The 15,043-nt window shown below is 39.8% G+C and overlaps 1 protein-coding gene across 1 annotated transcript in view; it reads right to left on the bottom strand.

Moving 5' to 3' along the window:
• DNAH8 (dynein axonemal heavy chain 8) overlaps nucleotides 1-15,043 on the bottom strand; it is a 377,764-nt gene that overhangs the window by 197,372 nt on the left and 165,349 nt on the right. The window contains exons 39-44 of the mRNA XM_059177846.1: nucleotides 11,981-12,083; nucleotides 10,912-11,016; nucleotides 10,422-10,583; nucleotides 7,041-7,265; nucleotides 3,758-3,930; nucleotides 1,989-2,167 (exon numbers count right to left, since the gene is read on the bottom strand). Of these exons, the coding sequence (XP_059033829.1) occupies nucleotides 1,989-2,167; nucleotides 3,758-3,930; nucleotides 7,041-7,265; nucleotides 10,422-10,583; nucleotides 10,912-11,016; nucleotides 11,981-12,083 (947 nt within the window). The remainder of the gene's footprint in view (nucleotides 1-1,988; nucleotides 2,168-3,757; nucleotides 3,931-7,040; nucleotides 7,266-10,421; nucleotides 10,584-10,911; nucleotides 11,017-11,980; nucleotides 12,084-15,043) is intronic.

Below are 15,043 nucleotides of genomic sequence, written 5' to 3'. Positions count from 1 at the left end.
ATGGACAAGCTAAGGGAAAGATTAGCCCAAAGAAAAAGGGACTCTGAATCCCAACAGGGCTGGTTTGAACGATGGTTCACCCGTTCCCCTTGGTTTACAACCTTAATATCCACCCTTACGGGGCCCCTCATTATCTTATTACTAATTCTGTCAGTTGGCCCTTGCATTATTAATAGACTTGTCCAATTCACTAAAGACCGCTTGTCCGTAATTCAGACTATGGTACTAACACAACAATACCAACTTTTAAAACGATCAGAGTCCCGGACAAGCTTAGAGCAGGAACAAGACAAATGGATATAAGATTCTATCCATGATAAAGAAAAAGGGGGGAATGAAAGACCCCTCTCCTAGATAGACCCCTCCCCTAGTAGATAGATAGGATAACTAACTGCTTGTTTGCTTTTCTGTAAACCGCTGGCTTTTAGGTATGAAATTAGGTCATCAATTGTGTGAATTGCTCTCTTACCTTTCTCTAGCCGCGTGGCTTATAGAAATAATAGAGACGCCATGATGGCATTCCTCCCTTCCCCCTTCTTGTTCCCCTTCCCCACCTCTCCTTTCGCGCCCGCGGGCCCTCATAACCAATCAGCTTATTCCCCCCTCCCCGCCGCTCTCTTCGCGCGCGCGGGTCCCTGGAGCCAACCCGCAAACTCCAAGTATGCCTTTTTCAAAAGTTCAAACTGTCCACCAATCAGTTGCGCCCCATCCAAAACTTGTTTGTACCTTCCTATAAAAGACCCTGCTTCACTCCGGTCGGGGTGCTCGGTTAGCTGGAGCTGCCGACCACCCGCTGGTACCTGCGTGACAATAAACCTCTTGCTGTTTGCATCCAGTGGCAGTGTTGGATTCTTGGGTAAGGGGATCCGCGGGTCTTTCAGTGGGACAGATGAGAATACACATGGTGCTGTTTTTTCCCAAACAACTTTTACACTTCTACTGGGAGCTGATGATTGTTTCTGTTATGCTATCCCTTACCAATGGTCAAAATGTCACACTTAAATTTATGCAATCTGGTGTGTACAAAATGGAATCACTTTAAGATTTATAATTCTTCCACTGCTGGTGACATGGATTCTCTTCATTCATGAAAAGTCTATTCAAGACTTTTTCTCTGTTTGCTTTCATTCATTCATGGGCATTAGTCATGTATTTGGGATCTTAATGCTTTGCAGGTAATATAGGTTGCTAATGCCTTTCCAAATTTCTGGCATGGCTTTTCTCCCTTTGGTATCCACCAATGAAGAGAAGTTTTTGATTGAGGATAAGCAATTTATCAGTCTTATCTTTATGGCTTGTGATTTTTGTATTAAAGATATTTTTATTTATTACCTTCTAAAAACTGTATGGTTGTTGCCCACCACATTCAGGTATTTCATCCCCAAAACTGATTTTTATATATGGTGTAGGCATCCAATTTTTATGTGTGTAGGGATCTGATTTCCGTTGTTAAATATTAATCATCTTTTATCCCAGAATGATTTATAGTAAAGTCTATCTCTTCATCACTGATTTACAATACCACCTTTGCCATATGTCAAATCTCCTTGGCCCATTTTTTGCATTCTCCATTATATTTCACTGGTCTATTTATCAATCCCCACACCAATACCACCATCTCTAAATTCTGTCCTAAATGATATCTTTCATTTCAATGGGATTTAATGCAGGAAGGGAAGCCACATGTGTCATGGGTTTGCTATCTTGATCTTATCCCCTCCACCACCATTTCAGGCAATAATAAATTGATTTTATTTTCACAGTCCAATACACATTCAACTCATGGACTAGAATGCCAGCAATAGCATTGAACCATATGAAATTGATGACATCCAGCCATTTTGACACAGAAAAATGGCAATATCATATGCACCAACCTATACTATTTTGGTGGAAAAATATCCCTTTAGGTTAATATCAGAAAATAATGTTAAAGAGCAATAAAAATACATTCACTAACAATGTATTCAACAGTGTTTGACACTTGCCTTTAAAAATCCGTCCCAGCCCTCGGAAATCCATTTGATCTGAGCAGTTAAACACGACCACATATTTCCCCAAACATCTTCCCATGTCTTTTGTAGTTTCTGTTTTGCCAGTGCCTGCAGGTCCTGCTGGAGCACCTCCCATGTTCATTCCCAAAGCCTGCGCTAAGGTGATATAGCATCTGCAAACAGGAAAAAGAGAAATCACCGGGAGTGTGGGAGAGCTTATTACTGCCCTAGAGCATAAGCCAAAGTCCAATGTGACTGGAATGGGCCTATCTAGTTGAGAATTGGAGCTGCTCACATAAAAGAGGCTGAAGCACTTGATATTCACTAGAAGTAGTACAGTGATTGCAAACATTTCTTAGGACAAGCTTTCTAAACTCCTCAACCCTGACTTAAAACTTTCAGGCCTTCCCTGCACTATGGTCAGGATAAATCGCAAGTCAGAGAACCAAAGAAGCCATCGTATGCTGGCAGATGATGAACAACTGGCTCTCCAGGAAATCAACCAATCAATTAATCAATCTTATTTTCATGTTTGCCAATTGCAGTGGTATAAATATTTCCACCAGGGCCACGAAAGGCTATCGATGTGATATCACAAAACTGGGAAGAGATGCATATTGTTGACTCTCAAAGGCTGGTACAAGGGCACCTGGGTAGCTCAGTTGGTTAAGCGACTGCCTTTGGCTCTGGCCATGATCCTGGAGTCCTGGGATCGAGCCCTACCTTGGGCTTCTTGCTCACTGGGGAGTCTGATTCTCCCTCTGACCCTCCCCCATCTTGTGCTCTCTCTCTCTCCCAAATCAATAAATAAAATCTTTAAATTAAAAAAAAAAAAAAAAGCTGTATGAGTCAACTCCAGGACGCCACTGCAAATAAATCATTTTACTATGAAATGCTTCACTCATTGAGGTAAGTAAAAAAAATAATATAATGAATCTTCTTGTATCCATGATCCAGCTTAAGTTATGTTTGTTTCAGAGCCAAGTAAAACTTAGTGAAGCTTCCTAGATTTGAAGCTTTATATGTAAACCTCAGGGGAAGAGGAAACACATGGACAAGTTTATGCTACAATAGCACTGGGCATACAGAAGGAGGTTGGATGAATCAAGAAACTAAAGACATAATCTGCACCATAATTTTACCTGCAGACAATTCTATTTAAAGTAAGAGCAGAATTAATCATTCTGTGACCCAATTTAAGTCAATTCTACACACACTTACTGAGCATCTTCTATGTATAACATATTGAACTGGTTGCCGTGGGATTATGTAGAGATGAGAAAGGACCAGTTCTGTCTGATGTCACATGCTGGAAAGAACTGTGAGGAGATCAGTCGTTGACTGATTATTCATACCTGGCCAAGAAACTTCACTTTAGGTATCCATTTCTACATTTGGAAAACCAGGAGACTAAATTAGATAATCTCCAAGGTCCCTTCCTTCTTTGTAAATCTAACGAGTTCCTTTTTTGTTGCCAGAGATATTTTTCCATCTTGCCATCTAAAATTCATTACTGTATTACTCACAGTCAATGTTAAGCTCACTTTCATTCTTTTATCTTTTCCTGCTTTACAAAAAATGTAATGCACATGTACATTTAAGTAATAACCTTGGTTCTCTCGTTGTTAGACTGACTTTGATGAGCTAGCATAGACCTAACACAACAGCAATACGCTTTTGTTAATATTTCAAATGCAATTTGAAAGCAATGTTAAGAACATCATTTAATTAGAAAATGGAGTAACAAAAACAGAGTGTCTCACCTATCTGTTAAGGGAGTGATGACAAGACGATCAGTGCATCCCAGAAATTCATTCTGGTAAATAAAATCCACATCTGTAATAGACACCACAGTTTGATCCAAATCTTCCTTAAAATAAAATCTACTCTGTTTCAGCCATTCAAAGTCAGTAACTGATCTGATATGCATTTTTACCTTAAAAACATGAAATGCAAAGAGATTACATACTGAATTGCAATAGCATAAAACAAGCATATGTGCAGTTTTTATCCTCGTTTGTAAACTAATTCTCATTTATCTAACATATATTTATTAAGTCCCTTCTTGGGCCTGACACTGTGCTGGGTGAACACAGACAGGCTTTGTTCCTGCCTTCTGGAGCTGACAAAAGAAGACAAAAGACAAACAGATAAGCAAGTAATTGCAAAAATGTATGAAAAGAAATTCAGGGTTCATGGAAATATGTAGCAAGAGGACCTAATGTAGTCTAGGGGTCCTGAAAGGGATATTCAAACTAAACCCAGAAAAAAATGGTAGGAACTACCCAGGGAAACAAAACTGAAAGAAAAAAAATAAGTAAATCTTTAAAAGGGGTAAAATGTCCCAGGCAAAGACTCAGAAGATCTGGCTGCATGTTCGGGAAAGTGAAAGAAGTTCAGTACAGCTGAGGCATCTGGGATTCTAGAGAAAGAGAGAACTGGGGCTTCACAAGACATGGAGGCAGAGCTGAACAGTATTCTCGTGGCAAAAGGAAGCCTCCAAAGGGATCAGCAGGGAAATGTACGGTCGATTATGCACACACGCCTTCCTACACCAGCAATGTGGCCAAACCCACCAATCTGCCAGGTCATCAATGTATGACCTGTATGAGCAAGAGGTCCTGGGTTCCTACAGCCATGTATACAAGAGAGAGAAACCAGGGAAGCACATTTAGGAACAATGTCCCACCAAAACCACATTCTCAAGTACTTTGTGATTTTCCATGGGCAACCTTGGAGAAAATTTGGTCCTGCCCACTTAGGTGCATCAACAGGGGCAAGTGGCAAAGGATCCCCCTTCACTGGTCTTAAATTCAATCTCACTTCCAGGTCGTTCAGCTGACCTCCGGGAACCCTGCCATGGTCCAGTCTCCACCTAATCAAGTCTCCAAGCGAGGAAGAGTCCCGCTTTTTGTCATCATCGTTTGTTTACGGTCTTGCTTCCCCCTGCACTTAGGAATTCTGGCTTCTCTGCTAAATCACAGTTTGTATTCATCACCTTAAAGAACAACTTTCAGGTGACACGATCCAGTGTCTCCCCCGGGGACTCCTTCCCTCACACAGGACCTGCAGCCACGGAGATGCTGTCAACTAGCTCCTCTCAACAATCCATTAAGATGGTGAGGAGGAGACGGAAGTTGAAGAAAAAATAATAGCTAATACTGATTGAGTTCTCTCCGTGCATCAGGCTGTTCTAAGCATTGCACATGGAAAAATAAAATGCAAATATGCCAGCCATGAGATCTCATCTTAGTTGGGAGGCAGAGAGACCATGAGTTCAATAGTAATTAAGACAAAAAGATTACAGTTATGTGGTTTTCATTGTGTATAGGGTTTTCTTTTTAAAAAATCCATTCTGGATGTGAAGTAAGGCTTTATTCAGCACTTCAATTTAAAAGAAATTTCTTCCATGGTATTTCAGCTTTAAGAGTCAGCAAGAGGGGGTGCATGGGTGGCTCAGTCAGTTGAGCATTTGCCTTGGGCTCAGGTCACAATCTCAGGGTCCTACAACTGAGCCCCACATCAGGCTCCTTGCTCAGCTGGGAGTTGCTTCTCCTTCTCCCTCTGCCTGCTGCTCTGCCTGCTTGTATTCTCTCTCTCTCTCTCTCTCTCTGTCAAATAAATCAATAAAATATATTTTTTTAAAAAAGTAAATAAGAAAGGTTAGCCTCATGTTCTTCACAGATACAGTAAGGGATTTCACGGGAGTTTCTTGAGGTGGACTTCAAAGAAAGCCAACATATTACAGTAACTACAATGTACTGAAAGCAACTCTGTAGATGGCCAAAGAACTATGGTCTGAGTATGCAGCTCAGTATGACTGGTGTGATCAGAAGATCCAGAGATAAATTCTAGAGCAATGTTTCCTCAACGTTAACCTGCATTTATAAATCACTTGGGAATCCTGAAATGCAGATTCTCATTCAGTGGGGGATGGGATGGAGGAGAGGACTGGAGATTCTGCTTTTCTAACCAGCTCCCCGGAAATGCTAATGCAACTGGTTGGCATATAATAACATTTTGAGAAGTGATGCTCTAGATTCCAGGAGAATAAATGGACTGTATGTCCTTTAACCTTCCATAAATATGAACTTATCTGATAGAACTCCTTTTCTTAAAGATTTTATTTATTCATTAGAGAGAGAGAGAGAGAGAGAACAAGCAGGGGCAGAGGGAGAAGCAGCAGATGCCTCACTGAGCAGGGAGCCCAATGTGGGGCTCGATCCCAGGACCCCAGGATCATGACCTGAGCCAAAGGAAGAGGCTTAACCAACTGAGCCACCCAGGTGCCCTGATTAGAACCTTTGATACAAGTTTGAAACCATTTGTCTCTGATTGATTATATTCTCTAAAAAAGAGCCCCACGGTGCATGAATTACATGTCTCTGGTGAAGAAAAGAGATGTCTTTAAAATGAATCAAATCAAATCAAATCAAGCAATGGTAGCTAAAGACAAAGATAGTCAAATGGGTGTTTATCAAAGCCTCCTGGGCTCCTACCCTATAATGATAACCACTGCTTTAGGAGAACTTTGGCTCAAGACCGCTGTTTAGACCCCTATTTCTGAAGGGAGTTCAAATACCACACCTCCTACTCTCACCCTACACAACATTGTCCAAATTTAGTCCATGCTGCCCTGCTGGACGCTATCAACTGGACAAATGTCCATGAGACTTCTCTGAAGCTTGATTCTATTTGATCAAGACTTATTTCTCAATGGAACATATAACTCATGACCAATCTCACCTAGTCTGTATCCTATCCCTGGTGATTTGGTGTAATGGAACAAGTAGTTAGTTCACATCTCATCAGTCGGTTCCATCCTTTCAGAATGACATATGTGAATGTACATATATAGTTGTTTAAACCACCAAATGGAGAGAGTTGTTGACATGGTATATATGGAGACAGTTTTGGAAAAGGACCAAGTAGATGGAAGGTTCATATACATTAGGACATATATATAATATCTAATTGCTCATTATTAGGAGCACTAAGTTTTTAATCAGTATACTACATTAGTTTAAGAAAAAAAAGATACTTTACCAAGTCATCAAAAATATCTCTCTGATGCACATGGATGGTAATCAGAGTTTCAAATTTCACTCTATCAAACTTGCTTAGGTCATGTGTTGTCTGGCCAATTAGAATATTTAGAATATCCAAAAATTTCTGATTAGTGACGTGCATGATTTTCCTGTCATCTTTTGCATTATTTAAAGCCTCTTCTGAATCATGTGTCCACAACATCTGAATTCCCAGAAGCCCCACCTATGCATCCGGAAGAAAAACAATAAGTAAATTTGCCAACTATTTAAAGCACATCTGCATTAAAATTTGGCGGTCACTCATCCAATATGAAGGCGAGCAAGGTTTGACCCACTTTAAACTCAAAAAAGACATGCATTTCTCCACTCCCAAAAGGGGAAAAATAAACATTTGAAGTTCTAAGTGCTGATATCTAATGATTTCAATGCAGAGAGATAAATAGTAATGAAAACAACGGCTATCATTTATGGAGCTGTATGTATTTTATGAAGGATGCTTAACAAATTTGTCTATAGAGGAAGGTATGAGACAACCAGATAGCTCCATATGATGATTTTTCTTCACCAACAAAAGCAAATGGAATTACTAGACTCATTGTTGTGTATTCTTCTGCAGGAAGATTTCCCAGCTTCTAGAAACAGTACATTTTGCAGCTTCTAGAAACAGTACATTTTCTCCTTTCTTAATCTCCCACTCCCTCTATCATCTGTATCTTTTCCTACATCTACTTCTCTCTATATATATTTATCTGTAGGAGAGAGAGAGACAGAAAATGAGAAGGGGAAGAAGCTAGTCCTTTTTCTCCTGATGATGGCATAGGGAAGTTGTGACTGTCACCTTGCCTACAACTTCTACCCTGAGTAAGGAATAAAATTGTTGGGACAAGGCCCACCCTCACCTTGCTGCGCCAGCTGTCCCTTTAAGAACTTCTGTTCATCCACAGAGTTGAGTAACAGATCCGAGATCATTTGGACCTAAGGCAACCTCACATTTGGTGGAGGGTTGAGAACAGAGTGAGTGGCATGGGGATACAGTTGGGCATGGTATTAATGTGGCTAAGGCACGAATATAACCCTTTCCTTATCCCTGCCTTCTCAAGACTGCAAAATGTTTTGTGCTAGAGCAGTGGCCAAACCTGTGGTCTGCAGGTGAAGACAAATGAAGGCACCCAACTGAGGTGAGACCAAACCGATGTGGAGGAAACCTCCCACATCAGGAAGCTCCCAGTAGCAAGCCAATTCTGACTCTGAAAGCAGCAGAAAATGGCACAAGAGAGGAAAAACAAAACAACACCAACAACCACAAAACACACACAAAAAAATGAAAACAAAACAAAACAAAAAAACACAAAGCAAAAAACAAAAATACCCAGCAGTGTAAGCCTCTCTGATTTAGAGACACAGACCCACACTCTCTGAGAAATCACTGCTTAGTGGTAAAGTCTGAAAACTAATCTTTAAAAGCCTGGCTGGCTCAAAGCATGCAACCCTTGATCTCAGGGTTGTGAAGTCCAAAAAACAACAACAACAACAAAACACACACCAAAAAAATGAAAACAAAAAAAACAAAGCAAAAGACAAAAATACCCAGCAGTGTAAGCCTCTCTGATTTAGAGACAGAGACCCACACTCTCTGAGAAATCACTGCTTAGTGGTAAAGTCTGAAAACTAATCTTTCAAAGCCTGGCTGGCTCAAAGCATGCAACCCTTGATCTCAGGGTTGTGAAGTCCAAGCCTCAGGTTGGGTATAGAGATTACTTAAAAATAAAATGACTATCCTCAGACACCAAGAAATGTTTAAATTGTGTTTTTTTAACTCAGTTTAAGAAGGCAGGACACTTAAGGGTGAAAACTGGAGGACGTCTCATTAAAATGAAAACAAAACAAGAATGCTCATTCTCCTCGATGTTACTCGTTACCTGTAATAAACATGGGGAAAGGGCTAGAAAGGAAAACACTAAAATATTAAGTCATCATTTCCAGATGGTTGAAATAAGTAATGTATATACTGAATGAACATGTGTGTACAGAATAGATATTGGATGAATATATATCCCCATTACTCCTTACAGCAATTTTTCCAAATAACTGAAGTTCGCCCACTAAAATTTTTTAAAATTTCATCTCCTCATTTGTGCTGTATACACACTATAGAAAATCCTGACGGCTGGTCAGCTTTCCTGCTCCATCCTTGCTCAACTTCATGCCTGCTCTGAATTTGCTTTCAGTTCTCCACACAATGCTAACTGCTCTGTCTACAGTAGACTGATCATCTCCTTCAGAATACACAGGCAATCAAGTTTTCTAGGAGAGGGAAGGTATGCTGATTTGGTCTAAGAAGCTATTTTTCTCACCTTATCAAATATTTTATAAAGCTTCATCACAAAGGTAATAAAGCTAAGAAGGATATTAAGGTTTGCCAAGGAGATTACACAATACAAAAATATTAAATACAATATCAGAATATTCTCTCTAATAAAGCTTGATTCTATAGCAGTAAGTTGTGTCATTTGAATAAGTAATTTCCTATCATTTCAGCTGTCTCCGCTGTGTGTGCATTAAGTCATGATTTAGACACTGGGTTGGGAGAAGCAGTTAGACAAGAAGTGTAGTTTGGGTCAAAACTGCCTGTTTCTTCCCTTGATATCTCTTGCCTTCTCTCCCACGCTATCTCTGACCCAGATCACAAAGCATCGTTCTTCATTTATTCTGGCTGGAATTTGAAAATTTGAATGAACTGTTGGCTCTTCTTTTCCTGCACTCAGTTTTAATAATACTTGGCGCAACATGATAAGTTCCTGAGAGCCTTAGAATGTGAGGGTTGTTTAAGAAAACACCTGGTCTAATCCCAGGCTCTTCAAGGTCCTGTCCTGTTAGGAAGTTAGCTGCATGAAGAGGCCTCCTTTAACAGATTATGCCAACTTTTAACCCCTTGAGGGGAAAATACACAACAGCCAAGATAGAGTTTGTTTTAGGAAAAAATATACTCATTCCTTTTATTTATGTCTATGTTTCTAGCAATATGTGTATTTACACATATCTATACATAGGTATATGGAAAATATACCATCTAATCCATACATGGACAGATATCTTTCATAAAATGAGAGGTGTGTTTTATATGTAAGATGAAATTTTCCATTTGTGAGTTTAGTCTTAGTGTTTTCCTTAATGATGGGAGAAGAGTGGCAAATCCTCTTCCTGGGAATGGGACAGGTTGGCCTAGAACCATGTAGGTGGACAAGTAGGGAGATGGTTGCTGAGGGTGGGAAGGCCTCCCTAGCTAGTTCAGGGCTACAAAGGCTGCCACACCATCAAGGCCAACTGCTTCCTGAGTATATTTCCCCCATATTTCCATTATTTAAACATATATTCTCACCTGTGCTGGGAAGTGGTTGAGGAAAGGTAAGAGTTGAAATCCTGAATCACTGATTTGGTAGAATGCAGATCTAATGATATTATGTAGGGACGACATCTGCATTTTTAACAAATCCATAAGCCAAATCTCTACCGGACCTTTGGCCATAATGGGATTGTCCAACTAAAAAGTATATTACAGAGAGATTACAAATTGATAATAATTTCCTATTTTTACAAATGTCACACTTCACTTGATAAATCACAGTACCTCAATGCAAAGCAAATAATTTTACACAGCATATTTAAAACATGAGAAAAATCAACTAATGCTAAAAATCAATAGAAAGCCAGGGTAACCAAGCCAAGGTGACAGGATTAGAACCCAAGTTCACCCTCCTCCCTAACTCTCTGTTGTTCAAAAGAGAACCTAAATTTTGAAATAAATAAAAATTTTCAACCTAAATTTTGAAATAAATCCAAATAACAGAATTTTAACCAAATTAAATTACAATAATTTTTTCTCCTTCTCTTGATATGACGGCCAGGATACGATCGTAGTCTTTTGCATGAAATGTCACCTCGTTTATGTTGTCAGATACTGCAGGGAGATGTGGCTGTAGGAAGCACAAGACAGAGAAAAGGCATCATACATGAGGCTAAACACAAAAGCCACTGAGACATTTTTAAAAGCTTTTACATGTAAGAGATAAAGAACGCATTTCATTGCTTCAACAAATAAACAAAACACTGCTTTCATCCTCGACTAACTCAGAGGACCACTTTTAAGATCAGCCCCACAGCCTGTTTCCTGCAAATGCCCTTGTTCCACAATGGAGGCCGGACTAAGACTGTTGCCCTCCTCCACATGGAGACTAAAACCCACGGTCCCTACCTATGTCCCTTCCAGACACATCTCTGTCTTGCTTCTCTCCTGGTTCTCTCTGTCTGACACAGATTTGACCTCCCTCAACTCTTTTTTCTTCCCCACAGTTCCCCAGAAACCAGCAAGGAAGACATTAGCAGTGGCTTCCCAGATTGCCAAACCAGACAAAGCCCTGGGATGGGGTGTTTTGGTGCCTCCCATACCTAGTTCTGCTTTCTGGAAGTACCACCCTTGGAAATGTCTAAAAACTCTTGAGAAACTCTTGGACTTGAATAAATCCAAACCACAATCCCAATTTGATCTAAGAATATTTAGACTAAAATACTCACAATAATGAATACATTTAGTGAGCACATACTGTGTTCTAAACACTTTCCAGTGCATGATCTCACATAATCCTTATGATAATCCTATGAGGTGGGAACCATTAACATTCCTATTTTACAGATGAGGAAACTGAGGCATGGGAAAATTAAGAATCTGGCTAAGGTCACTCAACTGTTGAGTTGCATAATCATCAGTGACTCCTGTCTTAGATTGATGAGCTCAGAAAACACAGGAAATAGGACATTTTACCCTCAACATAATTTTTAATACTCTCCTGCCTGTGTTATTAAGCTGTTAACTTCATTTTTATTATAAATTATGTATGCTGTATAAAAAAGCAATTTAGGTAACAGATATTAAGACTATACCTGTATGGTGTGGGAATCACTGGCTTGTCCAAGAATTTCCAGGAGAACTGGATCAGATACAAAGAAGAATCTTGGAAACAGTAATCTCTTCTTCTCCAAATACCTTTAAATAAAGTCATATTACCAAATGGCATTTTCTGAATTAGTAATTTGGGGGTATTTTTTAGCCAAGACACAATCCCTAACATCTTCAGTAAGATAATAGCAAACACCTACAGTCAATTCCCATTTGCCTCTGAAATGTTTGGTTAGAACCAAAGTCTGTGCTAGGTCATGGATGGCACTTGGGAAAGCAAGTAAAATAAGAAAGGGATTCAGAGCGAACCTGCTCCATCACCTATGGTTCTTCTTTCTCAAGAGCCCTCCTGTCGATGTGGAGAACAAGGGAAAAAAGAAATGTAGATAAAATTAGATTTTCTTATAACTTGCAGCCCATTGACAAATACTTGAGACAGGCAGAGTATAACATTCCTGCAAGAGCTTCCAATATCTTACTGTTAAAAAAACAAAAACAAAAACAAGACAGCATAGTGCTGGCATAAAAGCAGACACATAGATCAGTGGAACAAAGTAGAGAGCCCAGATATGGACCCTCAACTCTATGGTCAAATAATCTTTGACAAAGCAGGAAAAAACATACAGTGGTAAAAAGACAGTCTCTTCAATAAATGGTGCTGGGAAAATAGGACAGCTATGTGTAGAAGAATGAAACTCGACCATTCTCTTATACCATACACAAAGATAAATTTGAAATGGATAAAAGACCTCAACATGAGACAGGAATTCATCAGAATCCTAGAGGAGAACATAGGCAGTAACCTCTTTGACATAGTCACAGCAACTTCTTTCAAGATATGTCTTCAAAGGCAATGAAACAAAAGCAAAAATGATTTTTGGGACTTCATCAAGATCAAAAGCTTCTGCACAGCGAAGGAAACAGTCAACAAAACAAAGAGGCAACCCATGAAATGGGAGAAGATATTCGCAAATGACAATACAGACAAAGGGTTGATATCCAGGATCTATAAAGAACTCCTCAAACTCAACACACACAAAACAGATAATCATGTCAAAAAATGGGCAGAAGACATGAACAGTCATTTCCCCAAAGAAGACATACAAATGGCTAACAGACACATGAAAAAATGTTCATCATCACTAGCCATCAGGGAGATCCAAATCAAAACCACATTGGGATACCACCTTACACCAGTTAGAATGGCCCAAATTAACAAGACAGTAAACAATATGTGTTGGAGAAGATGTGGATAAAGAAAGAGGAACCCTTACACTGTTGGCGGGAATGCAAGTTGGTGCAGCCACTTTGGAAAACAGTGTGGAGATTCCTTAAGAAATTAAAAATAGAGCTTCCCTATGACCCTGCAATTGCACTACTGGATATTTACCCCAAAGATACAGATCTAGTGAAAAGAAGGGCCATCTGTACCCCAATGTTCATAGCAGCAATGGACACAATCACCAAACTGTGGAAAGAACCAAGATGCCCTTCAGCAGATGAACGGATAAGGAAGATGTGGTCCATATACACTATGGAGTATTATGCCTCCATCAGAAAGGATGAATACCCAAATTTTGTAGTAACATGGATGGGACTGGAAGACATGATGCTGAATGAAATAAGTCAAGCAGAAAGAGTCAATTATCATATGGTTTCATTTATTTGTGGAGCATAAGGAATAACCCAGAGGACATGGGGAGATGGAGAGGAGAAGGGAGTTGGGGGAAATTGGAGGGGGAGACAAACCATGAGAGACTGTGGACTCTGAAAAACAATCTGAGGGTTTTGGAGGGGCAGGGGGCAGGAGGTTGGGTGAGCCCTGTGGTGGGTAATAAGGAGGTCACGTATTGCATGGAACTCTGGGGGTGGTGCATCAACAATGAATTCTGGAACACTAAAAAGAAATTTAAAAAATAAATAAAAATTAAACAAAAACAAAAACCTTAGCCAGGATTCTATAAATCTTCTTTAGCATATGAAAATCTTTTTGGAAACTTCCTTTGTCTTTACCCATCCTGCAACTCCAAAGTATGTAACAAACTGCTCCTCACAATTCAAGTGCAGCTCTTTCTGTCCATGGGTCCTGTCCCCGTGCTTTAACAAAGCCACCTTTTTGTACCAAAAACGTCTCAAGAATTCTTTCTTTGCCATTCATTCATGAACTCCCACTTCAAATCACATCACTGTGATCTTTCTAGGGATATTGTGAACTTCATGGCTTAAACCCAGGATGAACACATAATTATCTCCCAACCAGGATACTGGAGAAGCACTGGGGGACCCACTAGTCATGAAGTTGGGGCAGAGGCACATAAACTTGGACAAACTAGGATATCCAATAACTCTATTTTAAACAGAAATTGAGAATGAACTGCCTTTTAAGAAAACCATCCATGAATTTGTCTGGCTAATTGATCGATTAGTGTGCATCTCTACTCCATGCCTGTAATGAGTTGAATGGTAGTCCTCCAGAAGACATGTCTTCGTCCTGTTCCCTGGAAGCAGTGCGTGTGGCCTTATTTGGAAAAAAGGTCATTGTGGATGCATTGAATTTAAGGATCTTGAGAAGAGAGAATCCTGGTTGATCCAGATGAGCCCTAAATCCCATCACAAGAGTCCTCCTAAGAGACACACAGGAAGAAGAGGAGAAGGACATGCAAAGACACAGAGATCTGAGTTATGCAGCCACAGGCCAAGGAGAGGAAAGGAAGATTCCTTGGAGAGGAAGGGAAGATTCTCCATCAGCACCTTCAGAAGATCCTGACATCTTGATTTCAGATCTCTTGCCTCCCAAAATGTGAGCAAATAAATGTCTGTTGTTTTAAGCCACCCAGTTGGTGGAAATTTCTTACAGAAGCCCTATAGAACTACTACAATGCCTTAACTCCCCAACCCCCAAAGCTATGGGTTCTTTTTTGCAGGTAAATTAAATTCATGTTAAATTCCTAGAGCCACTTTAGCCATCCCTATCAAACCAGAAATGCCATCAATATTATTTACTTGTTTGGGAGAAAATACCATCACATATAAAATGAGAGGAAACT

The sequence above is a fragment of the Mustela lutreola genome, chromosome 6 (genome assembly GCF_030435805.1).
Source record: "Mustela lutreola isolate mMusLut2 chromosome 6, mMusLut2.pri, whole genome shotgun sequence".
In the NCBI taxonomy this organism is placed as follows: Eukaryota; Metazoa; Chordata; class Mammalia; order Carnivora; family Mustelidae; genus Mustela; species Mustela lutreola.
The sequence above is the reverse complement of the archived record's forward strand: the minus strand, read 5'-3'. Positions and strand labels throughout refer to the sequence as shown.